At 47.8% G+C, this 15,598-nt stretch overlaps 1 protein-coding gene across 3 annotated transcripts in view; it reads left to right on the top strand.

Annotated features, from left to right (window-relative positions):
• Nucleotides 1-15,047, top strand: part of LOC141258836 (cytochrome P450 2C14-like) — a 221,903-nt gene extending 206,856 nt beyond the window's left edge. For all 3 annotated transcript variants that reach the window (XM_073674000.1, XM_073673999.1, XM_073674001.1), the window contains 2 exons: nucleotides 11,105-11,246; nucleotides 14,228-15,047. In XM_073674000.1, the coding sequence (XP_073530101.1) occupies nucleotides 11,105-11,246; nucleotides 14,228-14,406 (321 nt within the window). In that variant the 3' untranslated portion in view covers nucleotides 14,407-15,047. The remainder of the gene's footprint in view (nucleotides 1-11,104; nucleotides 11,247-14,227) is intronic.
• Nucleotides 15,048-15,598: the final 551 nt, after the last annotated feature.

Genomic DNA, 15,598 nt, shown 5'->3' with positions numbered 1-15,598 from the left:
TGCAGGTGGTGGAGGTGCTTTAAAATAGTAATTGTCTCCCATCTATTGGCTGGGGACACTTTATGATGGCGCACAGTGTGCATAACCCGGACATCAGCAGCAGGAGAGGAGGGAGGAAGTTCGGGACTGCGGCGGTGAGTGAGTCGGCGTCTCTGCCGGGGGAGGGAGGCAGAGTGCACAGATGCGGATGCTACATAGTAGCATTATTCAGAGCTCATCTGCTATATCTCTGGATATGAAAAAACAAATGAAATGGACATTATCATTTTCCTTGTTAATAGAGCAGATATGTCAGCACTTCTATGTGGTAGATCCTCTATATACTACACCACACTGAAGAAGTGACAGATCCTCTATATACTACACCACACAGGAGAGCTGACAGATCCTCTATATACTACACCACACAGGAGAGCTGACAGATCCTCTATATACTACACCACACAGGAGAGCTGACAGATCCTCTATATACTACACCACACAGGAGAGCCGACAGATCCTCTATATACTACACCACACAGGAGAGCTGACAGATCCTCTATATACTACACCACACAGGAGACCTGACAGATCCTCTATATACTACACCACACAGGAGAGCTGACAGATCCTCTATATAGTACACCACACAGGACAGATCCTCTATACACTACATCACACAGGAGAACTGACAGATCCTCTATATACTACACCTCACAGGAGAACTGACAGATCCTCTATATACTACACCACACAGGAGACCTGACAGATCCTCTATATACTGCACCACACAGGAGAACTGACAGATCCTCTATATACTACACCACACAGGAGAGCTGACAGATCCTCTATATACTACACCTCACAGGAGAACTGACAGATCCTCTATATACTACACCACACAGGAGACCTGACAGATCCTCTATATACTGCACCACACAGGACAACTGACAGATCCTCTATATACTACACCACACAGGAGAGCTGACAGATCCTCTATATACTACACCACACAGGAGAGCTGACAGATCCTCTATATACTACACCACACAGGAGAGCTGACAGATCCTCTATATACTACACCACACAGGGGAGCTGACAGATCCTCTATATACCACACCACACAGGAGAGCTGACCGATCCTCTATATACTACACCACACAGGAGAGCTGACAGATCCTCTATATACTACACCACACAGGAGAGCTGACCGATCCTCTATATACTACACCACACAGGAGAGCTGACAGATCCTCTATATACTACACCACACAGGAGAGCTGACAGATCCTCTATATACTACACCACACAGGAGAGCTGACAGATCCTCTATATACTACACCACACAGGAGAGCTGACAGATCCTCTATATACTATGACGCGCCCCCTGGGCCATATTCTTTAGGGGGAATATCCAGAGCCGGATCAGATGGGAGTTGTAGTCTTCCGAGTGGCTGTGACCCGGTCCGTGCCCAGGGTGTCAAACTCAGTTGTATGTGGCAGTCCTACAGATGTTATAAGTTCTTTATTGTCGACTACGCCACCCGTTGTGTTGCGGTCACTATGGCCGCCGCTGCAGCAGGGTCCGCTGAGGCTGATGGTGTAGGTGCAGCTTGTGATGGTATAACCCCCAACGGGTGGGGTATAGCCTCAGGGGGTCAGGTGCAGAGGATGGGGGTTGTGGTGGTGCAGCATAGGTGTTAAAGGACGACAGAGTCGGGTTGTGCAGTTTAGGGTATTTACTCACTGCTGATGTTCCGGTCACTCCAGCTTCAAGTGACCTCCCGAGCCGTGCTGCGTCCACCAGGTCCTGGATCCAGCCAACCCCCAAGCGAGTCCGGAGCGTGACCCTGAGCTCTCCTTCTGTCCTTTCTCTGGCCGTCCCCACTAGTGATCCACCCAGGTCCAGCTCCCTCGGGCCTTCTGTTGGGAGACCCTTGGCCTTGGGTTCCCTGACCCTCCACGTGGTATGCCTTCGTGGTGGATGTGGTGGGTGGCCGTGGCAGACGCTGCCCACGGCCTCCGGTCTCTGGCTGGGGTGTGTTTTTGCCCCCACCAGCTTGGGTTCCGGTACCCTAATGCCGACTCTTCACCCTTTGTTTTAATTTGGGATCTTAGAGTCCTTTCTTCTGCTTCCCCCTCTGGGTCTCTCTTTCTTTCTCCTCTCTCTCTCTCTGGATCTGCTCTGCTCCTCTTCCTGTGACTCCTCTGCAAAGGCTGACAGACTGACCCTGATCTCTGATGGTGCCCACCTTATATACACCCTCTATGTGTGAGCTCAGGTGACCAGCACCCAATGAGCTCCTATCTTTACCCAGGCTGCTCCCCCTATCTGCCCCTACACTACTTGGGATGTACCACCCCCCTCCCACTCCAGCCAGGAACAGACTCGGTCGTACCTGCACATTTCTAAGTGGGAGTACCGTCGGCCTGTTCCTCGGAAATGGGATGTGTGTAGTGCATGCAGCCTACCGAGCTCAGATCCACACTCCATCCTTACCCGGGAGTGGAATATCACACCTCTGGATTGAGGTGCAATACCCCTGTAGCAGCCGAATCCTCAGGGTGCTACATTCCCCCCTGGTAAATCACAGCACGTCCTCGGGCTGTAAGACATAACATCCACAAACATACATTTTTTTTTTTTTCATAAACATAAACATAATAAAACATCATATAAAACTTTTCATATAATCATTCTCGTCGCCTCAGGCTCCTCCTCCGGTCACTGTGCAACGTGTGACCGGGTAAAGTGCGACAGTCTCTCTGGAAAACTGGTTTCCCTATAAAACCGGTAGGGGGCGCTTTAGGACGCGCAACTATTTACAGGGATATGGCCGCTCTCAGTCCTCGGCCAGTTATTGGGGAGGAATGACCGCTCTCAGTCCTCGGTCAGTGGGATTTAGGGGTTAAACGGGTAACAGTTCACACTTGCTGGTCCCAACGGGGACTATTTTTAGCAACAGCAACAGTTTCAGTTTCAGTTTATGGTGCCCCGACAGGCAACTATATACAGCTCCTGCTTCGCTGTACTTAACGACGGCGTCCTCCTGCTCTTTCTTTATTGTTACCTTTGGCTCTAGTTTCAGACCCGTTCGGGCACGTATGCTGGGCAAACAGATCTTCTCCCAGATGCGGCACTTTAGGTTTTATGGGCGCGGTGGTGTTAGCGCCCGGGTTGCCCGGGCCTTGCAGCCAGGCCTGGGGTATCTGGAAGGTGAAGGGCACCGTAAGGACGGCGGCGCCCTGGGCTACTTGGCCCTGCGACCAGGCCGGGGGCTCCGCGGAGGTAGGGGGCGCTGTTGGTATTGCGGCGCCTGGGGGTACTAGGCCTTGCGACCAGGCTGGTGGTACTTCCTGCTTGGTCACGCTCGGGGTCGAGGCGTGTGACGTCACAGGGGTCGCGGCTCCCGTTTGAGGCCTAGTCTGCGGCGGTGACGTTGCAGCGACGGGCACGGCAGGATAGACTTCGGGCTCTGCGACGGGGAGCTGGGGCAGGTACGCGGTTTCCCGGTTTGGGGTATAGACGTCCCCTTTACCTGCCTCCACTCGTTCGGCTCCCTTCTCGGCGCCGTCTCCGGCCTTCATTCCTCCTGCGCCATCCTCAGAGGCGGTCTGTTTCCTCGTCTCGGGTGGCGTGCTCCGCTGACAGGTCTCGGTCTGCTGGGCCATCTCACGGCTCCACTCCGCCAACGTCTCTCGCTGCACCCGGGCCATCCTCCTTGCGAGGCCCTCCAGAGCGGTCTGCGCACACTCCCGGTCTCGGGGGAGCTGTGCTAGGACCTCCACTAGGCCTAGTGGGGTCGTTGCTTCCAGCAGGCTCCTGACCAACGGGTCGGTGCTGCTCTGCTCTTCTACAGTTGTCTCCAGCAGGCTCCTGGCCAGCGGGCCGGTGCTGCTCTGCTCTCCCTCCTCTGTTTCTAGCAGGCTCCTGGCCAACGGGCCGGTGCTGCTCTGCTTTCTCGCCATCTCCGGGTAAGCTCCTCCGATATTCTTCTCCAGGCTTCTTGCCTCCGGGTGCGCTCTCTCTAGACTGCTCCAGGCGGCACCCATCTTTGTTCTCTCCTTTCGTCTCCTCCCACCTCGAGGGCGGTCCCGGGGCCACTTGGTGACTGTCAGCTCCAGGGGCTGTTCTTTCACGCTGACAGACACCTCTAGCATCACAGTCTCTGTTGGTGGAGGCGGTTTCCACTTTTGGCGCCATTTTCGGTCCTGGCCCACGATGGGAGGCGGCCTCTCACCACCCTCTGGCACGCCCATAATGGCGTCCGCTCTTCCAAGGCGGGAAATCTTTGGAAATGGCGGGAATCGCTTCCCAGTGGCGGGAAACTCTGCAGATGGCGGGAAAAAGCTGTTAATGGCGGACAACCGGCGGGAATCGACTGGTGATGGGGTCCGATGACGGGGACCCTCCGGAACCGGCAGGAGACTTCTTTTTGAGGTAAACTTGCACTTTTCTTCAGGCACGCAGTACCCGGGTGTTGTGGGCGCGTAATCCTGCCGACTACGCCAAAGTTGACGCGCCCCCTGGGCCATATTCTTTAGGGGGAATATCCGGAGCCGGATCAGATGGGAGTTGTAGTCTTCCGAGTGGCTGTGACCCGGTCCGTGCCCAGGGTGTCAAACTCAGTTGTATGTGGCAGTCCTACAGATGTTATAAGTTCTTTATTGTCGACTACGCCACCCGTTGTGTTGCGGTCACTATGGCCGCCGCTGCAGCAGGGTCCGCTGAGGCTGATGGTGTAGGTGCAGCTTGTGATGGTATAACCCCCAACGGGTGGGGTATAGCCTCAGGGGGTCAGGTGCAGAGGATGGGGGTTGTGGTGGTGCAGCATAGGTGTTAAAGGACGACAGAGTCGGGTTGTGCAGTTTAGGGTATTTACTCACTGCTGATGTTCCGGTCACTCCAGCTTCAAGTGACCTCCCGAGCCGTGCTGCGTCCACCAGGTCCTGGATCCAGCCAACCCCCAAGCGAGTCCGGAGCGTGACCCTGAGCTCTCCTTCTGTCCTTTCTCTGGCCGTCCCCACTAGTGATCCACCCAGGTCCAGCTCCCTCGGGCCTTCTGTTGGGAGACCCTTGGCCTTGGGTTCCCTGACCCTCCACGTGGTATGCCTTCGTGGTGGATGTGGTGGGTGGCCATGGCAGACGCTGCCCACGGCCTCCGGTCTCTGGCTGGGGTGTGTTTTTGCCCCCACCAGCTTGGGTTCCGGTACCCTAATGCCGACTCTTCACCCTTTGTTTTAATTTGGGATCTTAGAGTCCTTTCTTCTGCTTCCCCCTCTGGGTCTCTCTTTCTTTCTCCTCTCTCTCTCTCTGGATCTGCTCTGCTCCTCTTCCTGTGACTCCTCTGCAAAGGCTGACAGACTGACCCTGATCTCTGATGGTGCCCACCTTATATACACCCTCTATGTGTGAGCTCAGGTGACCAGCACCCAATGAGCTCCTATCTTTACCCAGGCTGCTCCCCCTATCTGCCCCTACACTACTTGGGATGTACCACCCCCCTCCCACTCCAGCCAGGAACAGACTCGGTCGTACCTGCACATTTCTAAGTGGGAGTACCGTCGGCCTGTTCCTCGGAAATGGGATGTGTGTAGTGCATGCAGCCTACCGAGCTCAGATCCACACTCCATCCTTACCCGGGAGTGGAATATCACACCTCTGGATTGAGGTGCAATACCCCTGTAGCAGCCGAATCCTCAGGGTGCTACATACTATACCACACAGGAGAGCTGACAGACCCTCTATATACTATACCACACAGGAGAACAGACAGACCCTCTATATACTATACCACACAGGAGAACAGACAGATCCTCTATACACTACACCACACAGGAGAGCTGACAGATCCTCTATATACTACAACACACAGGAGACCTGACAGATCCTCTATATACTACACCACACAGCAGAGCTGACAGATCCTCTATATACTACAACACACAGGAGAGCTGACAGATCCTCTTTATACTACACCACACAGGAGAGCTGACAGATCCTCTATATACTGCACCACACAGGAGAGCTGACAGATCCTCTATATACTACACCACACAGGAGAGCTGAGAGATCCTCTATGTACTGCACCACAGAGGAGAGCTGACAGATTCTCTATATACTGCACCACACAGGAGAGCTGACAGATCCTCTATATACTACACCACACAGGAGAGCTGACAGATCCTCTATATACTACACCACACAGGATAGCTGACACATACTCTATATACTACACCACACAGGAGAGCTGACACATACTCTATATACTACACCACACATGAGAGCTGACACATCCTCTGTATACTACACCACACAGGAGAGCTGACAGATCCTCTATATACTACACCACACAGGAGAGCTGACACATCCTCTATATACTACACCACACAGGAGAGCTGACAGATCCTCTATATACTACACCACACAGGAGAGCTGACAGATCCTCTATATACTACACCACACAGGAGAGCTGACAGATCCTCTATATACTACACCACACAGGAGAGCTGACAGATCCTCTATATACTACATCACACAGGAGAGCTGACAGATCCTCTATATACTACACCACACAGGAGAACCAACAGATCATCTATATACTACACCACACAGGAGAGCTGACAGATCCTCTATATACTACACCACACAGGAGAGCTGACAGATCCTCTATATACTACACCACACAGGAGAGCTGACACATCCTCTATATACTACACCACACAGGAGAGCTGACACATCCTCTATATACTACACCACACGGGAGAGCTGACAGATCCTCTATATACAACATGACACAGGAGAGCTGACAGATCCTCTATATACTACATCACACAGGAGAGCTGACACATCCTCTATATACAACATGACACAGGAGAGCTGACAGATCCTCTATATACTACACCACACAGGAGAGCTGACAGATCCTCTATATACTACACCACACAGGAGAGCTGACACATCCTCTATATACTACACCACACAGGAGAGCTGACAGATCCTCTATATATTACACCATACAGGAGAGCTGACAGATCCCCTATATACTACACCACACAGGAGAGCTGACAGATCCTCTATATACTACACCACACAGGAGAGCTGACAGATCCTCAATATACTACACCACACAGGAGAGCCGACAGATCCTCTATATACTACACCACACAGGAGAGCTGACAGATCCTCTATATATTACACCATACAGGAGAGCTGACAGATCCTCTATATACTACACCACACAGGAGAGCTGACAGATCCTCTATATACTACACCACACAGGAGAGCTGACAGATCCTCTATATACTACACCACACAGAAGAGCTGACAGATCCTCTATATACTACACCACCCAGAAGAGCTGACAGATCTTCTATATACTAGACCACTCAGCATAGCTGGCAGATCCTCTATATACTATACCACACAGGAGAGCTGGCAGATCCTCTATATACTACACCACACAGGAGAGCCGAAAGATCCTCTATATACTACACCACACAGGAGAGTTGACAGATCCTCTATATACTACACCACCCAGGAGAGCTGACAAATCCTCTATAAACTACACCATTCAGGAGATCTGACAGATCCTCTATATACTACACCACACAGGAAAGCTGACTGTTCCTCTATATACTACACCACACAGGACACATCCTCTATAGACTACACCACACAGGATAGCTGACAGATCCTCTATATACTACACCACACAGGACACATACTCTATATACTACACCACCTAGGAGAGCTGACAGATCCTCTATATACTACACCACTCAGGAGAGCGGACAGATCCTCTATATACTACACCACACAGGAAAGCTGACAGATCCTCTATATACTATACCACACAAGAGAGCTGAAAGATCCTCTATATACTACACCACAGAGGAGAGCTGACAGATCCTCTATATACTACACCACAGAGTAGAGCTGACACATTCTCTATATACTACACCACACAGTAGACCGGACAGATCCTCTATATACTACACCACACAGGAGTGCTGACAGATCCTCTATATACTACACCACACAGGAGAGCTGACAGATCCTCTATATACTACACCACACAGGAGAGCTGACAGATCCTCTATATACTACACCACACAGGAGAGCTGAAAGATCCTCTATATACTATACCACACAGGAGAACAGACAGATCCTCGATACACTACACCACACAGGAGAGTTGACAGATCCTCTATATAATACAACACACAGGAGAGCTGACAGATCCTCTATATACTACACCACACAGGAGAGCTGACAGATCCTCTATATACTATACCACACAGGAGAGCTGACAGACCCTCTATATACTATACCACACAGGAGAGCTGACAGACCCTCTATATACTATACCACACAGGAGAACAGACAGATCCTCTATACACTACACCACACAGGAGAGCTGACAGATCCTCTATATACTACAACACACAGGAGAGCTGACAGATCCTCTATATACTACACCACACAGCAGAGCTGACAGATCCTCTATATACTACAACACACAGGAGAGCTGACAGATCCTCTTTATACTACACCACACAGGAGAGCTGACAGATCCTCTATATACTGCACCACACAGGAGAGCTGACAGATCCCCTATATACTACAACACAATGAGAGCCAACAGATCCTCTATATACTACACCACACAGGAGAGCTGACAGATCCTCTATATACTGCACCACACAGGAAAGCTGACAGATCCTCTATATACTACACCACACTGGAGAGGTGACAGATCCTCTATATACTACACCACACAGGAGAGCTGACGGATCCTCTATATACTACACCACACTGGAGATCCGACAGATCCTATATATACTACACCACACAGCAGAGCCGACAGATCCTCTATATACTGCACCACACAGGAGAGCTGACAGATCCCCTATATACTACACCACACAGGAGAGCTGACAGATCCTCTATATACAACATCACACAGGAGAGCTGACAGATCCTCTATATACTACACCACACAGGAGAGCTGAGAGATACTCTATGTACTGCACCACACAGGAGAGCTGACAGATCCTCTATATACTACACCACACAGGAGAGCTGACAGATCCTCTATATACTACACCACACAGGAGAGCTGACAGATTGTCTATATACTACACCACACAGGAGAGCTGACACATCCTCTATATACTACACCACACAGGAGAGCTGACAGATCCTTTATATACTACACCACACAGGAGAGCTGACAGATCCTCTATATACTACACCACACAGGAGAGCTGACAGATCCTCTATTTACTATACCACACAGGAGATCTGACAGACCCTCTATATACTATAACACACAGGAGAACAGACAGATCCTCTATACACTACACCACACAGGAGAGCTGACAGATCCTCTATATACTACAACACACAGGAGAGCTGACAGATCCTCTATATACTACACCACACAGCAGAGCTGACAGATCCTCTATATACTACAACACACAGGAGAGCTGACAGATCCTCTATATACTACACCACCCAGGAGAGCTGACAGGTCCTCTATATACTACACCACACAGGAGAGCCGACAGATCCTCTATATACTACACCACACAGGACAGATCCTCTATATACTACACCACACAGGAGAGCTGACAGATCCTCTTTATACTACACCACACAGGAGAGCTGACAGATCCTCTATATACTGCACCACACAGGAGAGCTGACAGATCCTCTACATACTACACCACACAGGAGAGCTGAGAGATCCTCTATGTACTGCACCACACAGGAGAGCTGACAGATCCTCTATATACTACACCACACTGGAGAGCTGACAGATCCTCTATATACTACACCACACAGGAGAGCTGACAGATCCTCTATATACTACACCACACAGGAGAGCTGACACATACTCTATATACTACACCACACATGAGAGCTGACACATCCTCTGTATACTACACCACACAGGAGAGCTGACAGATCCTCTATATACTACACCACACAGGAGAGCTGACAGATCCTCTATATACTACACCACACAGGAGAGCTGACACATCCTCTATATACTACACCACACAGGAGAGCTGACAGATCCTCTATATACTACACCACACAGGAGAGCTGACAGATCCTCTATATACTACACCACACAGGAGAGCTGACAGATCCTCTATATACTACACCACACAGGAGAGCTGACAGATCCTCTATATACTACATCACACAGGAGAGCTGACAGATCCTCTATATACTACACCACACAGGAGAGCCAACAGATCATCTATATACTACACCAAACAGGAGAGCTGACAGATCCTCTATATACTACACCACACAGGAGAGCTGACAGATCCTCTATATACTACACCACACAGGAGAGCTGACACATCCTCTATATACTACACCACACAGGAGAGCTGACACATCCTCTATATACTACACCACACAGGAGAGCTGACACATCCTCTATATACTACACCACACAGGAGAGCTGACAGATCCTCTATATACTACACCACACAGGAGAGCTGACAGATCCTCTATATACTACACCACACAGGAGAGCTGACACATCCTCTATATACTACACCACACAGGAGAGCTGACACATCCTCTATATACTACACCACACAGGAGAGCTGACACATCCTCTATATACTACACCACACAGGAGAGCTGACAGATCCTCTATATACTACACCACACAGGAGAGCTGACAGATCCTCTATATACTACACCACACAGGAGAGCTGACACATCCTCTATATACTACACCACACAGGAGAGCTGACAGATCCTCTATATACTACACCACACAGGAGAGCTGACAGATCCTCTATATACTACACCACACAGGAGAGCTGACACATCCTCTATAAACTACACCACACAGGAGAGCTGACAGATCCTCTATATACTACACCACACAGGAGAGCCAACAATTCCACTATACATTCCTCCACAGACGTCATTGAGATTCTACTTAAGGTTTTGGTATTACAGCTGTAATTAGTCTTATTTATAGTAGTACAATTGTTTTCTGTTATAAACTTTTGTTTCATATACTGATTTATGCATAATAATTATTTCTTATATGATTCATACTTTTCACTTATTCCATGCTTTCCTCAGGGCACTGTTGTTTTTCCACTGCTACACTCCGTTCTCCGAGATAAAGCTTACTTTGAGAAACCAGATGAATTTTATCCAGAACACTTTCTCGACTCCAAAGGAAATTTGAAAAAGAACGAGGCCTTCATCCCCTTCTCAATAGGTAACATTTCATGAAACTATACTACAATATAGCAAATATAAATCAGAATTATGAAATATGTATTTTAAAGGGAATCTGTCAGCAGGTTTTTCTACCTCACCTGAGAGCAGCATAATGTAGATAAAGAGAAGCTGAATCCAATGATGTATCACTTAGTTTACTGGGTGAAGCAGTTCTGACACAATCAGAGCTTTTACATTTAGAAAGAAGCATTGAGAAAGCTAACACTGTCTACAACTGGCTCGCCATGTACAAAGTCCATAGACAGTGAGCTTGAGTGGGCGCTGCCGGACTAGTCCAGCAATGTTAACCTCTTAGTGATAAATCCTTCGCAGTTAGTAAACAGCACACACTTTGACAAGTGACACCTCCCTGAATTCTGTGTTTCAGCCTCTATCTTCTGCTGTCTTCTAATTACATAGCAAAAACCTGCTGACAGATTCCCTTCTAAATGGAAATGTCGTAAGCAGTGATGAGCTAGTGTGCTCGATACTCGATCAAGCATCAGGGTTTTTGGGTATGCTCCTTACGGGCTGCTCAAGCGCCCCGCATGTTTGACGCCTGTTAGGGTATATTCACACTAGGCGTTCTTCTTCATTTTTTTTTCTGCAGCAAAACTTTTCTGCCAAGAGATCAGAAAGCTGCAACAAAAAAATGCAGGTTTTGGTGCATTTTTTGTTGCATTTTTTTGTGCGTTTTTTAGGATCTCAAAGTTCAGCTTTGCTTCCACCACAGAAACATGAACACAGGTCATCAATGGCAATGCATTTACCTACTTTCACACTTTGGTCTACTATGGAGTTGCTCAGGCATTGTTCAATTTTGCATGTGGAACAGGTGGAGATGGAGGAAGAAAGTAGTCACTGTGATACTACCCTGTCCAGCCTCATCTCATCTTCTCAGCGTGGATTGAGTGATAATGAGGAGGAACAGGAGATGGTTGCCTGAGCTACAGAGAGTACTACCCACACCACCTTCATCCCATCTTTCCCGTGGATGGGCTGAAGAGGAGGAGGAGTACATGGAGAGTCATCTTCCTTGGGATGGGACAGGGAAGTCTTGCCTGTTGGGAGTCTCTATCAAATGGCTGATTTTAAGTCCCGCTGCCTTTCCGGTGACCCTTGCTTTATACCCAGCTTGGCCAAGACTGATTACTGGCTGTTCACACTTCTCAACTCATGCTACAAGAACTTTCCATCTCTCCTTCCTGCTGCGGAGAGGGCTAGTATGATGGTGCTATACCAGAAGACCTTAGTTGAACAATTAATAAAAAAAATTACCATCAGTCCACTTTGATGGCAGAGGTCCTAGATCCTTGGGCAATCAAGGAGGGGAGCCGAGGGAGACACACACCAGTTCTAACAGAGGCAGGGGAACACTATCAAAGGTATGGGACAGTTTCACTAGACCTTCTCAGTGCCCATGTCATAATGCACAGGGTAGTCTGACAAGGACTTTTTGAAGATGGTGAAGGAGTACCTAGCTGACAATACCAGAGTCTCCATGATTCCTCTGTGCCGTACCTTTTATTAGGTTTCCAAGCTGGCATGAATTGTCTTTCTACACCTGGGAGGTGCTTGTCTGCCCTGCCACTAGCTCTTTATCAGAGCGCATTTTTAGTGCCGCCGGGGGCATAATAACTGATAGACGCATCCTCTTGTCAACTGAAAATGCTGACTCTTATAAAAATAAACAAGGCCTGGATTGGCACATTCTTTTCAACCTCACAGGATGACAGTAGTAGAACATAAAGTCAATTCAAAGGTTTCTTTTTTTCTGCTGCATTCCCATTCAATTCTTCCAACCCAAGAAAGGGTATATGGTTCATGGTCTCTTCATTTTCTTGTCCTCCTCCTCCACCATATCAACAAGGTCATCAGGCGGCCTTCACTCAAAATGAACTAGGACTGGATTTGGCCAAGACTTCTCAACCCCACGAGATGAGTTCTTTGATGTTATTTTGCACATAGCTGTTTTCTGGAACTCCCAATGAGGTCAATGGATGGGAATGTGTATGTGCAACAAACTGTCCACTGATGTCAGCTGTTGCAGCGGTACCTGGTACCAAAGGGGAGTATGACGACTGTTTACATGATGGGAAGAAAACAAAGAAGAGACAAACAATTTAAGAGGGACATCTGCAGAACACACTGTTATGAGCACATCTGTGAATGACACATGGTATTTTGGGCTTCTACGACAGGAGCACTTTTATTGGGGCAGCAGTGGTTGAAGCACTTATCGGAGCTTCTATGGCTGATGGTCTATTATTGGGGTTTCTGTGGCTGACCCATTATTATTGGTGCATCAGTGGATGATGCATTATTATTGCAGCTTCAAGGAATAACATGCTTTTTAGTCCTTCTAAAGCTGACCCACTATTATTGAGACATCTGTGGCTCATGTTTTATTAGTGGAGTATCTGTAGCTGACACACTAATATTGAGGTGTTCGTTACTGGCACTACTGGGTTATGTGTGGTTGAAAATACTAATGGGGTAACTCAGGCTGTTGCACTATGGGCAATCGTGGCTGAAGCACTATTATTGGGGCATCTGTGGCTGATAAACTATTATTGGGGTGCCTCTGGCATTGTTATAGTGGTTGATAATGTAATGTAGAAAATATTGGAAGGTTTTATTGTAGTCCTACTGATAGGTTCTGCCCTCTATCTGAAAGGGAAGAGTCAGTTGGTCGTATAACTTGGACGCGCATCGTGTTGCAATGCTCGGACTGGCCGTCCGCTTCCCTGACCCCCCCCTTCATGAACCTCCACTCTGCACAAAATTTGTGAGTGTTACTTTTCTTCATGGAAAGCCAAGCCACTTCTACCCATGTCACTAGAGTAACATTCGTTAGAATCAAAAGTGTCAACCACAACAGAAGCCAGAAAGCTTCATACCAATATTTGATATAAACTTATTGCTATCCAGTTGTATTCCGATATGTATTCCATCAATGTTTTTTGTTCATCTTCGCAGGCAAAAGAAGCTGTGCTGGAGAAACGTTGGCTAAGATGGAGCTGTTCCTGTTCTTTACAACATTATTACAAAATTTCACTTTCAAACCTGTGCCTGGAGCCAAACTTGACCTCACCCCTGCACTTGGGGCTACAAATGCCCCCAAACCATTTGAGATCTGTGCAATATCTCGCAGATAGACTATACTATCAGTCATTACTGGCACGGGACCTGTTGTATAGTGTCATAATTGTTAAAAGACTTTCTCCACCAAATCTACCTGAATGTGCCCTGGAAGTATTCCGAATCTGTTATCTGTCATTAGTCATGCCGGAGACTTTTGTGTTCCTCCATGGTGTTACTGACAGAAAAACATTTTTGGTACAGAGTTTTAAATCTCCTGCATAGATACTTCAGGTTGTGTATTGCTGCCAAGAGAGGGGGCTAAGGAGCCTTGCCATACAAATAGCTCCCTCTAGTGGTGGCTAAAAGTAGGCAATGTTTTGATGATGATTTGGAATGTTATGAAAGTAGTTTTAGAGCAAAAAGTGTTATGAAATAATAATAAAAAAAACCTTATCCCAATCCCTACCCCCGTTGTTCACCATCGGTCTCGTAGAGATATTTTGTCATTTACATAATTCATGGGACAATCAATTTTTACAATAGTCACTGTTGAGGTTAGTGATTGGCAGACACGGGCACATTAATTATGTATTTTTTTTTTACTTGAATATTTCTTGCTCTTTGATCATTTTCTGAAATTGACCCCTTTTTTTTTCATTTGCTTATGACCCATTACAACTGATTAAGAAAAAATAAACTAATTCTAAGCGGAGAACCTCATTCATTGTGAACCCTCCAAAATTGATATAAATGAACTGTATAGTCTGTAGATTTTTTTTAATATTTACAAAAACTACAAATTCAGACCTCGTGGCTTATACTGGATCTATGCTTTTTTTTTTGCTTTTTTGCTTTTGCTCCTCATAATTAAACAAGAAGAAAGGGAGAAAAAAAATAAATCCAATGCTGGTCACCTGGTGCAGGCACATCTGAATGCTCCTAGGGGCGCCGCTGCTCAATGTGTGCGATTACTTGTGAGAGTACAGCTGTCATTGGCATCCTTGACCTAGGAAAAGAACGAATCCTAGCTGTTTAATCCAAAGAACACCTACAGAGAAAAACAGAGGTGAGGCTTATAGAGCTGTCCAGTGAGGACAGAGAAGTAAAGTATACTGGTGGAGTTAACCGCATACATAAATTGAGAGAAGTTCAAGACCTGTTGGGGAAGAAACGTCGGCGGTCGCGTGACCTGTCACTTGACTAAATGACGTCATGGCAGGTACTTTCAGACCACCGCGAGCCGTACAAGAGACCGGACGCAACAGA

The sequence above is a fragment of the Phyllobates terribilis genome, unplaced genomic scaffold, assembly GCF_046119375.1.
Source record: "Phyllobates terribilis strain yellow unplaced genomic scaffold, ASM4611937v1 Scaffold_3__8_contigs__length_932513732, whole genome shotgun sequence".
Taxonomy (NCBI): Eukaryota; Metazoa; Chordata; class Amphibia; order Anura; family Dendrobatidae; genus Phyllobates; species Phyllobates terribilis.
This window is presented reverse-complemented; position numbering and strand designations above follow the sequence as displayed.